This window comes from Pteropus medius, unplaced genomic scaffold, assembly GCF_902729225.1.
Source record: "Pteropus medius unplaced genomic scaffold, Ma_sr-lr_union100, whole genome shotgun sequence".
Lineage (NCBI taxonomy): Eukaryota > Metazoa > Chordata > Mammalia > Chiroptera > Pteropodidae > Pteropus > Pteropus medius.
The window spans coordinates 2,460,798-2,475,639 of NW_024346065.1; the positions used below are offsets into that span (position 1 = coordinate 2,460,798).

General features: G+C 36.6%; 2 protein-coding genes across 23 annotated transcripts in view; one reads left to right on the forward strand and one right to left on the reverse strand.

Moving 5' to 3' along the window:
• Positions 1 to 5,895, reverse strand: part of ZFYVE26 (zinc finger FYVE-type containing 26) — a 55,742-nt gene extending 49,847 nt beyond the window's left edge. For 3 of the 5 annotated variants that reach the window (XM_039875318.1, XM_039875317.1, XM_039875314.1), the window contains exons 1-4: positions 5,771 to 5,895; positions 5,018 to 5,288; positions 3,590 to 3,668; positions 93 to 182 (exon numbers count right to left, since the gene is read on the reverse strand). In XM_039875318.1, coding sequence (XP_039731252.1) covers positions 93 to 182; positions 3,590 to 3,668; positions 5,018 to 5,211 — 363 coding nt within the window. In that variant the 5' untranslated portion in view covers positions 5,212 to 5,288; positions 5,771 to 5,895. Of the gene's footprint in view, positions 1 to 92; positions 183 to 3,589; positions 3,669 to 5,017; positions 5,289 to 5,555; positions 5,637 to 5,770 lie in introns of those variants that run through there. The other 2 variants (XM_039875315.1, XM_039875316.1) reach the window with 2 other exon arrangements.
• Positions 5,896 to 5,933: 38 nt separating this feature from the next.
• RAD51B (RAD51 paralog B) overlaps positions 5,934 to 14,842 on the forward strand; it is a 482,184-nt gene continuing 473,275 nt past the window's right edge. For 11 of the 18 annotated variants that reach the window (XM_039875325.1, XM_039875328.1, XM_039875331.1 and 8 more), the window contains exons 1-3: positions 6,863 to 7,012; positions 10,213 to 10,298; positions 11,863 to 11,976. In XM_039875325.1, the coding sequence (XP_039731259.1) occupies positions 10,215 to 10,298; positions 11,863 to 11,976 (198 nt within the window). In that variant the 5' untranslated portion in view covers positions 6,863 to 7,012; positions 10,213 to 10,214. Of the gene's footprint in view, positions 5,996 to 6,862; positions 7,109 to 10,212; positions 10,299 to 11,862; positions 11,977 to 14,842 lie in introns of those variants that run through there. The other 7 variants (XM_039875321.1, XM_039875332.1, XM_039875320.1 and 4 more) reach the window with 7 other exon arrangements.

Consider the following 14,842-nt stretch of genomic DNA (forward strand, 5'->3'; position numbering starts at 1 on the left):
CCTCTTGGGGACCTGTCTTTGCTGGATCCCTGGAAGCTGAAATGGTTGAGTGGCTGTGACTCTGGGCAGATGGCTCCAGAGCCCTCTCTCACCTTGAGGATGTCCTCTGGAATGTCACCTTGGAGGTCTTCTGACAATAAAAGAAACTCAAGCTTTCTCCGGAAAACAGTTGGGAGTAACTTCTAAAAGAATCATAAGAAGGCAGAACAGTGATTAGGTATATGTTTTAGTTAACAAATTATAAGTAAATATTTCTCTTCAGTTACTCTGGTTTCTGCTGTTTCTCTAAGATAAAGTACTTTTAAACATTAAATTCCTAGATATGTTTTGAGATACTTTATAAACAAGAACAGCTAAGCTTGGGTGCATACCCCTCTTAAACACTCACACTTAAATCCCACATTTCAACTCTGTTTGCTTATTTCATGTGACTTTTTCTATCACTTGAAGTCTTTTTTCCAAGAATCCCCCTTGCAGTGTCCAAAACACCTAATTATGAGTAAGCATAATTAGGAGGGTGTGGCCCACATGATCCCTAATTTTGATATTCATTATAAGTTAGAAAACAAAAATAAAGGGAAAGGATCTAATGTTTATTAAACACTTATGTGTCAGGTACTGTGTGCTATATTTTCATATCTTTTTAAAAATCTCATTTAATCTCTAAATCAAACAAACCTGTGGCATAAGTATATATTTTAAAAGATAATTGTTACTAAAGATGAAATGGTTAGGAAGTATATTTCAATTATTTTAAGCATGAAAAGGAAAAAGTGATCCCGATGTTTGTTAATGAGACATGCCACCAGAGAAGACTAACGAAAAAAGGAAGAGAAAGCCTCTGACTCTTCCTGCACCTGCTTGTTTCAGAATAACTTCCCTTTTCCTGGTTCTTAAGAGCAAAATAAGTCTCCCTTTCTCCAGACACAAAGACAAATAAGATAAAGTCTGGGAATAATCCTGACAAACACTGCTTTAAATTAGAGACACTGTAAATCATGTAACTGATTAAAGCTTCCAGAAGCTGGGTTTTACGAAAGGTCCCCTAACTCGCAGCAAGAAGCACCTGCAGGATTGTGTGTGTGTGAGGGGAGTTACAACACAAGATCACAATTACTCTATTCACGTAACATTCATCACATCAGAGGCTAATATGATCTAGCACATTCTGGGCCCCAAATCCTATTTCTCCTTACCACACCCTTCCCTAATGCACCTACACCTGCATAATTGCATAATGCTAGTGACTGGAAGCTGGTGAAGAAAATTCATGCTGGGAAGCTGAAGGTTAGTGTTTTTGCTGAGGACTAAGAGGAAGAAATAGGTAAGATGTCTAGACAGCAGCCCCTTAAGAAAAGAACAAAGTCTGTTTACGATTTTAGAACTTTAATCTAGAACCCTGATTAGTTCATATTTATTTTACTGGTGAAATTACATTATACATATGTGGGGTCATAAACGACTCACATTTCTAAAGCAAGCAAGAATTTGTTCCATGTTTCTAAAAAAATTTTCTTACTACAAAAGCAAGGCATGTTCGATGTAGAAAAATGAGAATTTACAAACAGGCAAACAAAGACAGACAGACAGACACACACACACACACACACACACAGACACACATCTTTCCATTGAAAAAAAACTACTATTAATACTGTGGTCTAAGGGCATTCAGACCATCTTCTATATAGGCATCTATGCATGCATACCAAACGTACTATTTTGTAAACTTTTCTTTCTCACATAGCAGAGTATGAACGTTTTTCCATGTCACTGAAAACTCATTTACCACATAATTTTAATAATGGTGTGGTATTTTACAAATAGATAAGCCAGTCCTATACTGTGGACATTGGAGTTGTTTCCAGTTTTCCTGTATTAGAAGCAGCATGGCAGTGAACATCTCTGCAGTTAAAGCTTTGCACACATGCTTACATGTGTATAGATCAGTACAAGATGAAAAGGCAGATGGTAAAAGTGGATGAAAGAAAGAGAAAACTGACTCACTGTTTCAACTAATAATTAAAAAGGAAGCTTTTGGCAGAAGGTGGGACACTGGAAAAGGATAGGCAGCCAGCAAGCTCAAGAAGATGAAGGCCACTCCAGGAGTAGGACGACTCCTAGAATTTACTTGAAACCTTAGCCCTTGTATAAAATTTTAAAATTCTCTAAGGTTCTTGTTTAAAGTTTAAAGCATTCCCATTACAGTTTAAATAACTGAGGCATTGGAGCCTTAAGGACCAAATGATCTTCGATGTTGGCAAAAACAAGAGCAACTCTTAGTCTGTGCTAAGTAGCCAGGGGGAAGTGATATCCACTGCCTGATCTGGTTGAGCAACTGTCCACAAAATAAGCAACCAATTAGCCATAAAGTAAACAAGTACCCTTCAGTCAGGGCAAAGTTCATCGGGTTTCACAGATCCCGTGTTTGTACTGGAAATATCCTTAGTTGGTAACAATAAAACATTTTTTATGTTTCTCTTTGAAGATATTACTGAATATTTTAGCTCAAGTTTTTGTCTTTTAGATCTGAAACTATAGCCAACTGTTAATCATTCTGGGGTTATTTTTCAGTTTTGCTACTTTCTTCCCATTCATCCTAGTCTTTCTGTAATTTCTCTTTGCTAGACAATTGGCCAAAGCCTGGATAATACATTTAGATTAGTAATTTCTATTACTTTTTGACAGCTCTTGTAGAGAAGAGTACAACTGGAACTAAAGACAAAAATTATTCTGATGACTGAGTAAAGAAGAAAATTAGGCTAAATTATAGATATTTACAAAACAGAATTTATGGTTTCTAACTTTTAAGCCAATAAAGCCTAAAACTAACACTGAGGTGGAAAAAGCAGAGGACTGGAAACTCGCAGTCAGATCTTGGTTCCAGCTATAGCTCTGCCAACTAACTTTACACTGTGACCTTGGGCCATTCATTTCTTTTTTGAGTCAAAAGTTCTTCACTTAAATCTTGAAGTCTGAGGAATAATACAAAATTGCCTGAGGGAAATACCTTTAATGGATATCAACTTCTGATAATTATCACATATTTCTAAAAAGGCTTTTAATGGCAAATTTTCTTTTTCTTACAAGTTAGTTTTCTTTCTGTGTTAACTTGCTCATTTTGTTTTTACATTTGGTAAATTTTAGTTCAAATCATGTAATTAAATTATTAATTAATGAGGTTTAAATCTGTAAGATTTCACTAGACTGGACTAATTAAAATAATATTTTTGGAAGAATAACCAGCTCAGCCCATTCTCTATTCATATGAGGTTTATACTTTATTTGCTATCTTGTCATTTTCACTGAGTTCGGCAAAGCTGTCAGGCACAAGTGTCACAGTGGTTTTTAACAAAATGGTATCACCTCAGATGGTATTACATGCCAATTATGTTAGTGAATTAATAAATGAATTTAGGTAAGGAGACAGCAATAAACATTTAAGCCATTCTCACTATCGATATGGAAAGAGGAATATGACAAACCTCATAATAAAGGAAGTAATAGACATAGGGGAAATCTCACAACCACTTCCCAGTTCTTCTCAGTCTTGGCCTCAGGAGAAAATTTGAAATATAAACCTACTTACCTTTTCTTGGGCCAACCATTTTTCCAGTACAAGAAGCCAGACCCAGGCTAATCGCTGAGGACTGATGTCTTGTCCACATCTGAAAAATGTAAAAAGAAAGAATTTCTAAACAAAGACTTTCTATTAACCTTTTCTCTTTTGTGATCCAAATTTCAGATTTCACTGCTCAGTTTATTTTAAATCTGAACAGTAAAGATGTTGTTCTAATGAGAATTTTAAAATATATACTGCAGATCAATAAAACTAAAACCAGAATAGAGCTAGCAGCTTTCATAAAAAAGTCTTAATCTTTACCTCCACCTCCTTATCTAGTCTTTATTATTTTTAATCAAAACAATATCACATAGAAAACCATAAAGCAAAGCTACCTAAAGTATAATTTTAAAGTATAATCAAGTAGACTTCAAGAAAAAAAGGAACTTGATAAAAATTTATTTTTAACTCTATGCTAAAAAGGTTATAGAAATTCATAAGCCTTTCTTTGAAGTTAGTAATTAAAAATGAGACAGTAACAGGCTAGAACCCAAATTTAAGGGGAAAAAATAAAGAAAAGAATCACCTATGTCTCCATTCTACATATGCTAATACAGTACTTAAAAAATATAACATAACTGCCAAAGTAAGGAAAAGTGAGGGAGAGACTAAACAGTACATTTAACTCCTACATCACTAGTTGTTACTAGCACTTCCAGGAAGAACTTCATTAAAAATTTAGGTAGATAACAGTGGTTGCCAGGGGGCAAGGAGGGGTCTAAATACTAAGAGGTTGTGTATCTTGATTATTGAGGTATTTAGATGATTTATCTACACATGAATAAAACTGCATAGAGCTACACACATAATAATGAATGCAGATTTAAAAACTGGTGAAAACTAAATAAGGTCTGTAGTCTAGTTAACAGTAATGTACCAATGTCAATTTCTTGGTTTTGCTACTATACTATAGCCATATTAAATGTCACTATTGAGGGAAGCTGGGGAAAAGGTGCTTTTTGTACTATTTTTGCACTTCTTGTGAGTCTATAATTATTTCAAAATAAAAAGCTTTAAGTGAATTCACTTCCAGTCCTTTGATAAAGCTACAACAATATCTTCAATTTCATAAGAGGAGAGCAGGGTTTGCTTTTTTGGAGGCAAATAAAATGCTTTTCAACGCAGTTCCACCATCTACTTTAATAATAAACAAGAAATGGTGGGTTCAGACACAATTTGCTGGCTAGGCTTAACAGCATATTCAGATGATAATTCAAAGCCAATATTGATTAATAGGCATGTATTTTAGAGGTAGCTTTTCAGAGCATGTGAAATACCCTCTGCGTCTGCTAATTCTTCAGAGGGTAGCTGAATGAGGCACATTGACCAGAACCCAAATACTGAACCTGGTGTCTCCTGCCCTGTGACTGCCTGGCAGGAAGAGAAATCCCTTACCTCAGCTGATCTGGACACACCACCAGCGCCTGAAGTATATCTTCCACTTTCTTTGGGATATCCCCTTGTGCCTCGTGTAGCTGAGGTACACACGCCTGTGCCAGCTCCCATTCTCCTCTGCGAAGGCACTCACAGAAAAATCCAAAAAGCTCCTTCTGGGAAGCGGTTTCCTCTTTTCCAAATGGATGGTGCATTTTCCCAGCACAGAGTGCAGGGAGACGGAAAGGGATGAATTACGCAGAACACATTGTCAGTTTTCGTGGGGCACCTCCTATAAACAATTTACACCAGAGTAAGAAGCAGAAGGAGCAGTGTTTGGACAAATTAGCAACTACTAGCCGGACAAGGAAAGGCGGGACTTACTTTCCTAATTATCGTTGTCAGGTTGATTTGACATGTTACTATCTTTGTTTGAGAAGTTCCACCTTTCCCCAAAGGGGTGGATCAAGCATCCAATATCCAATTAATATTAATAGTGTTATTAGCCCGGGGCGCAGACCCATAACTTCGCTTTCGTATTCCCTTCTGAACTTTATACCTAGTCCAGCTCCAAATCCCCAGGTGGTCACGTCCTTAAGCATGAGAAATTCAGCAGGAACCTCCCTAGTTTGAGCCCTGCCTGAAGGAAACAGATTGAAAACCCAGAGATGAATCTGTGCCAGAACTGTGGGGCGGTGGGGTTGGGACACAGGGACGCTCCCTACAGGGGTCGTGGAGAGCGCCCCCGCCTTCTGCGTGGTGCCTTACACTCACCTGCTCCTGGCGCCCAAAGAAAGAGAGACCTCAGCGCAGCCATGTTTGAACCGAGTCAGGTGACAGATTCCATCTGGGAGGTTGCGAGAGTGGTGATAGGCTGACGACTGACAGCGGCCACTATTGGTCAATGGAGGGAAGATGCAAATAAAACGCCATGTTTGTTTGGGTCACGTGACGCAGCCTCGCGGGACTAGAGGAGGCTAGGAAATTCGGAAAGACTAAGTAAGCGCCATCTCTCTCAGTTTTGACAGCTCCTCTGCTCTACACCTTCCGTTCTGCGTTCCGCGGAGCAGGTGGCGGGAATAGCTGTATTCCTTGACTCCCCCCGCCCCGCTCTTTTCCCCCTAGGGTTTGAAGTTAACGTATACTGAGCGCCAACCAGTACCACTGCTTTGCCATGCCTTGGGGATATCTAGAGCAAGACCTGAATCTTCTTCCATTATTATCCTGTCCATTCGCGCTCTCTTATAATCCCAGAACTCTACGTTTTCTTCTGTTTAACTCCATTTTCTTCTGTTTAACTCCATTCATTTATGTGTTCTCTTACCCGGAACCGTTAATTGAACGGTGTGCTTAGGCTTTAGAAGCTCCCCTGTCCTCAAGTCTGGTGAGGGGTGCAGATCAATAATTAATATAGAATGAGCTAAATTATAAGAAAGAGTTATGCACAGGGGAGATGTGAGCAAAGAATGAGCAAAAGCTTTCCGCGAATACAGTAATCTGAAACCGAGTCTTAAAGTAACGGTTTGACCAATTCAGCATTTCCCAAACTACTTCACCACCAAAGGGTGGTGAAAAAAAGCAAGCCAAAACAAACCAAAAGCTTTCTTCCAAATCCTCTTCTATGATTAGTGGAGTCTCATATCTCTTTGGTCCATTAAGCAATTTTTAAATGTGACGAAAGAAAAGAGAGAATTCCAAGCAAGGTTTCTCCTGGCTTCATACACTCCTTGCTGATGTCCCTCCACCGAATTTTGATAATCACTAGATGGAGAAACGGATTTACAGCATTGTTACAGAGTGTGACTACAATTCCCAGCAAGCAGCGGAGCCGACCTGGGCCTGTGCCTACTTCTGATTGGGTGTTTGCCAGGATGGCAACCCAGCCACCGCCTGGGTTGTTGCTTTGTGGCACTTTCCGCGGGGAACTGTGTAAGGGGTGGGGAAAACTTTGAAAGTTGGATGCTGCAGACCCGGTACTGGAAAGTTTCATCTTGGGGACAGTTGTGAGGACGTGGGGTGCGCTCATTATTTTCTGCTCCCTTTCTGGGCCCGTGGTATCCATATTGGGAAAGCGGAGAGTCTCTCGGGTGCAGGGCACGCCCCCGTAAGCTGGTAGGGATGTTAACAAGAACTCTGCCGCCGATATGGGGGTTTCTTGTATTCTTTTGTGAGGTTGTATGGAAAGAAGTCCTTGTTGAAAAAGTTCTTTTTAAGGAATTTTAGGGTGATGTTTTTGCTGCTTGATGCCTACCCCCTTCCACTTCGGAGCGGTTTGGGGTCTAGGCAGAGAAGCCCGTGGTTAGGTGTTGAAGAAGTGGTTGGTAATAAATAGCGTGGAATCTGGAATCAGATCCCTGAATTCGAATGCGGAGGCGGGCATATACTAGCAGTTAGACTTTGAGAAAGTTTTTCAACTCAGCCTTAGTATCCTTAATCTGTGAAATGAAGTAAAACATCTGAAGCGCTTGGAACAGTGTATGGAACATAATAAGGGCTCAATAAGTATTAGCTGTCATTGTTACTTAACGGTTTTCATTGAACATCTAACATGAGGATTTATCTTTTCTTTTTAAAAATATTTTAATTAGTTGCCATTCAATATTATACTAGTTTCAGGTGTACAGCAAAGTGGTTAGACAATTATATAATTTACAAAGTGATTCCCCCAGATTAGACTAGTACGCACCTGGCACTATAATAGTTATTACAATATTATTAACTATACTCCCTATGCTGTACTTCACAACCCTTTGGCTATTTTGTAACTACCAATTTGTACTTCTTAAGAATTTTTCTTGATGAGGATTCAGTCGCTAGGGTTGACTATCTTTCCTCATTCTGCATTCACATGAGCGCATGCACACACACATCAGGAACTTACAGTCTCTGGTGGAAGAATCAAACATGGAAGCCATAATGATATGTTAAAAAGATTATCAGACAAATATGTACAAAGTGGTGAGAACATTGGAGAAGAGACTGAGTTGGGGCAAGGCTTTGCGGAGGAAATTTAGGGAAGCAGAATGATGCTTAGGTAATTTACCAATACACTGTTGTGGCTGGAGATCAAGTTGTGTGAGGCAGCAAATGATGTTTTGCTGAATGAATCGATAATGATAATGATTGTTAACCTTGAACATTATGTGCCAGGCACTATCCAAATCCTTTAACCTTCACTACTTTCCTATGGAGTAGATAGTTGAATTACCCTTCTTTGACAGATGAGAAACTAAAACAGTGGAAAGTGAACTTGCTTTGCCAGGAAGGCCAGGATCTGGGCCTTGCAATCTGATTTTCCAGTTAGAAGGAAATGAGGGGTTAATTTATGAAGGGTTTTTATGCAATACTAAGAAGTGTGAAATTTATCCTGTGGTCTAATGATTCGATGGGCTGTTTAAAGGAAGAGAGTGACAGGATTGGAGCAACTTTTTAGGAAGCTACTTTTGGCAGGATTGTGGCACTGACTTGAATTTTGCAGGCCAGTTTTATGCTTCTTTCTGTCCATAGCACATTTAAATACCAGCGATACCTATTGCAGTTATTTTTGTATGCGGCTCTTTTCATCTTTTATTGTGAATTGCCAAAGGGAAGGGAATATGTTTAAGTGGTTCTTGGACCCAGAGCTTAGCAGAGTGTGTGCTTAAAAAAAAGTCTGTGGAAGAAGCAAATAAATGGATTTTTTTTTTTTTTTTGGTGAGACAGGAAGTGACCAGAGACATATGCAATAGTCCAGACAAGTGGTTGGAGTGGCCCTAATAAGACAAAAATTACAGAGTTGGTCATTCATTGTTAAAATCCTGGTATTTCTGGGTTTACGGTTCTTCTTTTTGATTGAATATATATCTAAATGATATCATTGCCTGGAACTACCTGATCTGTAAAGACACTAGGCAGTGACAAAGCACACGTCACTTAATAAATTTTCTATTGGGGAAATAGAAATCAATACCGACACATTCCCATTGCGAGAAATGGGAGGAATATATTCTGTGTTTGTGGGAGGTATGTGTGTATGTGAGTGAAGGAGCAGATGCATATGGGAGAGATTGATTTAATCTAGTTCAGAGAATTTAGATATTAAATAGAAATTTGGGCCTTGGTATTAGATATAAGTATCTACATTCTTGGTATATATTTTTGTTCCAAAATGTTACTTCTTTTTGATAATTTCATTGCTTTATCCCCTGGAACAATGAAGAGTTCCTGTTTCTATTCTATCCAGAGGATATTTTGCTATCTCAGTGGGATACACGGTCTTTCCTTGGCATACATTATTATAGGAATCACAGTGATTATATTCTAGCTCTTGGAAGGCAGTTATTTCAGAAACCTCATTTAGCCCTAGCAAGGTTCAACAACAGTGAAATTTAATAGTATATGGGAATGTGAAAAGCTAATATAGTTTGTGGGAACGTGAGAAGCTGTTATGTGGGAATCTGGGCAGCTAGGGTAATAAACAACAATTCAGCTTATAAATAATAAAATCCCATTTGATTCAGAAGACTTATCTGACTTATAGAAAAAGGATAAGTTAAATATGATTTGGACTTTTAGTAGAGTATAACGGTTTAGCGAGTAGACTTCAGAATCAGACTTCCTGGGTTCAAATTCTAGACCCAACATTTACTTTTTCTGGTGATACTAGAGTAAGCTTTCCAGATTTTTGTTTTCTCATATGCAACAATGAGACCAATAACCTTCCTTATAGGGATGTTGAGAAGATAAAATATGATAATTTATGTAAAGCAACAGTGCCTGGTATATAGTAGATGCTCAGAAATTTATTATTGTTATAGTACAGTGAAAAGAAAGACTTTCTAGGAGTGTTGTTTGGAAATATGACTTGAAGGTTAGTTACACATCCAAATAAAATTTATTAATGCATTGAAAATTTCAAGATGCTATACAAACGTGAAGTGTTATTATTATATTCATGTAATAAGTATTGTGTGAAATGCATTCTTTTCTTGCCTTGTTTCTCTGTGTGTATGTTTGACAAACAGTTGTCTCTCTTATGTAAGACTTTTAGAAAGATTCTATAGCCTTTATTTTTTCAGTAACATTTTAAATACTACTTATTTCATTTTGCATATGAAAAAATTGGAAGGATTTGTTATTTTGTAGAGTGTTTTGGATAGTTGCCATCTGTTATCACTTATGCTATTTTCTGATATTTTTTTTAAAGTGGTTCTTTTTTTTTTTTTCTGCATCTGAAGGCATGGGTAGCAAGAAACTAAGACGAGTGGGTTTATCACAAGAGCTGTGTGACCGTCTGAACAGATTTCAGGTTGTTACCTGTCAGGTAAAGTTTATTTAATTTTTTCAATGAGAAATTTTAAGTACCAATTAATTTTAAGTATACCTAAATAACTCTTAACTAAACCTGAAATATGAGAACTTAGGTTTACAGAAAAAAAAAGGACAAATGATAGTGCTTCTCCATAGGCTAAGTTGAAAAGACAAGTCGCTTGGATTATACTTCCAAATATGATTTCATTTACCCAAGTTCAATATTTTTGCATTGGGCGGGGGGAGAGGGAGAGGTGAAATACACCTATGCCATTTATTTGGAATTCTAGGAAAGTTTTACTACTTAACCCATTTCCTGTTTGCCCCAAGAATACTTGCTGGTGGCACTTGTGCCTGCAGCATTTACCCAGATATACTCACGGATTACAGTGTTAACCTTACCCCCAAAGTTTGCCACGAAATATCTCGCTTTTATTATTATTTTTGCATTGCTCTAGTATATTGATAGTCTTTGGAAACAAATGACATCATTCTATTTATAGCGTTCTGTTTTTAGTACTGGTATTTTCATTTACAAAATATATTCTCCATCAGTGAAAATGTCAAATCCTAGAAAATGTAGTGTTCCTACATGTGATGTTAATATCGTTCTCAGTTGTTAGCCTAAGATTCATTTGGTGAATCCGATTTATATATACATTTCTGTTACATTAGGATTAGAGACAAGTTCTGTGTAGAGATAACAGTAAGAACAGTTTTTATATTTTATTTTCACATTGAAAGCCAGTCAAATTTGCTTCAGCCTCAAAGAGCATATTTATGTAAAATTAAATTGATGCTGGCAGCTAGCTGCACTTTTTTGTTTTAAATGGGAAATGGATAAAAAGAAATTTTGTAGTTATTATGAGAAATATGACTCTAATGAGGAGATGGTATTCAAAATGAATAATTCCTCATGAAAGCAAGAGAAATTAATAGTTAAGATCTTTTTCCTATTGAAGGAATGAGAAAAATGTATAGAGATGTCACATTTTTAAACACAATAATGAAACAAATCTCTTTTGAGTTAAATGAGATTTAAGGTTTTAGATTAGGATTTAATCTTTAATAAAACAGACTTTCAGAGCATGCTGCAACTTGTAAAAAATCACTTTATGTGTTAAAGGTATCTTTGGTTTCTGTGTTATGTATTTAATAATCCTTATGTTCATGCTTGAAATGCTCTCAGTTATCAGATACTTTCTCTGAATGATTTCATATAGTTTAAGAAGAAATTCATTTCAATTTGACACTTTCTTGGTATTTGTACCCAAACTCTTCTCGGCACAGATGCAGTGCTCATGTACTCCCGGGTTGGATGCTGCTTCTATGTGATGTTATTTGATGTATCCTCCAATATATGCCAACTAAATTGGATAATTACAAGAAAAGACTGACATCATATCTTTTAGTTAAGGCATATCTAGGGGGAAAATACTTTATGGAACAAGTAAGTCTTTGATCTGAAATAAATTTCACTTTTATCTACACATGGACAGTTTCAATTGAAATATACCTTTTAATTCCAGTATCTTTCTTACACATATATTTAAAATATTCTCTTTATGTCTCTTTAGGACTTTTTATGTCTTTCCCCATTGGAGCTTATGAAGATGACTGGCCTTAGTTATCGAGGTGTCCATGAACTTGTGTATGTGGTCAGCAGGGCCTGTGCCCCACAGATGCAAACGGTATATATATATTCTTATGATGATTTGATTATGACTTTTATTTTGAAATGATTCTTCATCTTATTTAAAATCTTTTTTTTTTTGGAACGAGGCAAAAGCAAAAATAGAGATGAGTACCTCAAAAATATAGACTCTCAAGGCAGAATTAGTCTTCTAATGAGAATACATACAAAAAATTTATATAGTTTATAAGCTCATGGGAGGTAGTTCTTAATTACAGGAATGAGGGGGCAACAGAAAGTTTTTTCTCTGTAGCCGATAGTGATATTTCAAAAGGTTATCTTTCTCTTTGTTTGGGTGGGATTTGTGGACTTCAGTATACTTTTAATTTTAGAATTCCCCTGCCTCTGTAATACTTTTACCATCGTCACTTACTTTACATCATAAAATACACACATTGGACTTACACTTGCTTATTGATTGAATAAATAATACTTGAAAACTTATCCTCACTCTTGAGGAGAGGTAAAGTCCTCATCAAGTTGTACTATTTTTTCATACTTTATGTTTAATGGCTTTAGCTTTTCCAATGAAAGTTTTATGCATGGTAGAAAGATACTGCTTTCCCAGGATGAGAGTTGCCTAAAATCTGTTCATTGCTTTGCAAATTTATTTATTTATGTGATTTATGGATTGTAGACAATATTCAGGTAACACATTTACCATACTATCTCATGTTGAAATTTGGTAACCACTGAGCAATAAAGTAGGGTGCAGTTCTATGAAGTAGGAAGTGTCATTTGAGACTTCTGAAGCAATGAACAGATAAAGTATTTTCTTTTGTTCAGATTTAGCTTGTGATCTAAGGAAAATACCTTAGAGGCAGAGTAGGCAAAAGGAAAATTAGAATCAGAGTTAGAGTTTGGCACTAGTCTTAGCTTTGTCATTGATCTTGTAGCTTTGGACAGCTCTCTTTGTTTTGTGAAGTAAGTTAATATTAAAATAGTATGAGATAATTCTGTGACTGGTTTCAAAATAACCTGTTACTATTTAGAAGGTTGTAAAGCACCAGGAAAACCTTTTAATTTGACATCTGTCATTCTATTTGGTCAATATCTGTGGCATATTTCTAGTTAGGTAATTAAATAAGAGAGCTTGGGCAGGAAATTCAACTTTAGTCTCCACTTCCATCACCACTTCAGCTGCAATCTCAATATCATTCCAAGTCCCAATTCAAGAATCCATCTTTCTCCTTTGTTGTACATTCACTCTTGTAGCATTCTTTAGATTTGAATTCTGACTTAAACATTGGCTTAGTTTTAGTTCATTCTTTAAAGAAAAATTTTTGTCTATTTATTTATTCATTTATTGAGTCATTTATTCCTTCAACCAATATTTATTCGGTGCCAGCCATGTATCAGGTTCTTTGTCAGGGACTGAGGATATTGTATTCAAGATTGATAAAGTTCCTGCCCTCATGTAGCTCAGTCTAGTGGGAGAAGTCAGACATTAAATAAATAATGACATGAGTAAGTAGTTAATTGTAGTAGTGACAAGTCCTATGAAGGAAAAGTTCAGGGAGTACTTGTTGAATTTAAGGTGCATGTGAAACATTGCGTGGAGACATTAAGTATGCTGTTAAATGTCTGGACATGGAGTTTGAAGGCGAAGTCTGCACTAAAAGTATGCGTTTGGGAGTCATCAGTGCACCTATAATAGTCAAAGCCATGGGAATGGATGAGCAATTGCCTAGAAAGTATATAAAATAAGAAGATAAGTGTACCCAAGACCAAATCTTGAGTGAAGCCAACATTTAAAGATGAGATTAGATAATGATGAGTCTGAGAAGAAGCAGCCACCAAAGTAAAAGAAAAACTGGTGGAGTGTCATATCACAATATTACTTTTTCTCATTTATGCATATACTATCATTTCTGAAGGCTTATTTTATTAGTTCATTTTATTATTCTTTTTGAGAGTCACCGAATCTATTTTTGCAGTAATTACAGTTATATTTGCAAATAAAGCAATTTAATGTTGACAGATCGGGTTGCCTTTACATGTTTGATAATGTGTCCCCACACCCACCTCTGTTGCCTGATGATGGATTGTAGACAATATTCAGATATTTCTAAATCAGGTGCAAATTACATGACTTTGACCATAGCTTTTCTAATTATTATATGTGCTTGAATATAGCCTTAAAAAAATCTGTGGTAATTCTTGGTTTAACTGAACTAAGAATTCAATAAGTAAGATTAGGTAAGAGTGGGCATATTTATGGCTCACAAATATTAATATGCTGGTCTTCCTACATTGTCACAAAGCAGAACAGCCTTGGATTTAAGTCATAGATTTATTAAATTTTAAACTTTGGGTAGAAGCTATCCATTTGGTTTACCTTTGTATTCCCAAAGCCAATCTTAGAGCATGGCATGCAATTGGTACCCAATATATGTTGAATGAATGAATTTTTATAGTTACATTTCATTCATAAAAGTGAAAATTTTAATGTTAGAGAATATAAAGAGGCAAGTGTTTTTATACATTGCTAGTGGGCATATAATCACATTAATCACATCTGCAAAGATCCTTTGTACAAAAAAGGTAACATTCACAGTTTCTAAGGATTTGATGTGGATATATTTTGGGGTGGCCATTTCTCAGACTACCACACCTACCTTCAAGCTGTTCTTCACAAACCAGCCTCAGTCTGAGATGGTAACTTGATCATGTCACCCCTTGTTGCTCTCAGCATAAACTCCAAAGTTCAACAAGGTTCTTCATGATTTGGCCCCTGCTTGTTTCTCCAGCTTTATCACTTGCCACAGCACTACCACGCTCCATCTTCAACTGTTCTAAAAAAAACTCTATTTTTTGTAGTTTTTGTTGGTTTCCATTTCCGCCTGTTCTTCTTGACCTTTCTT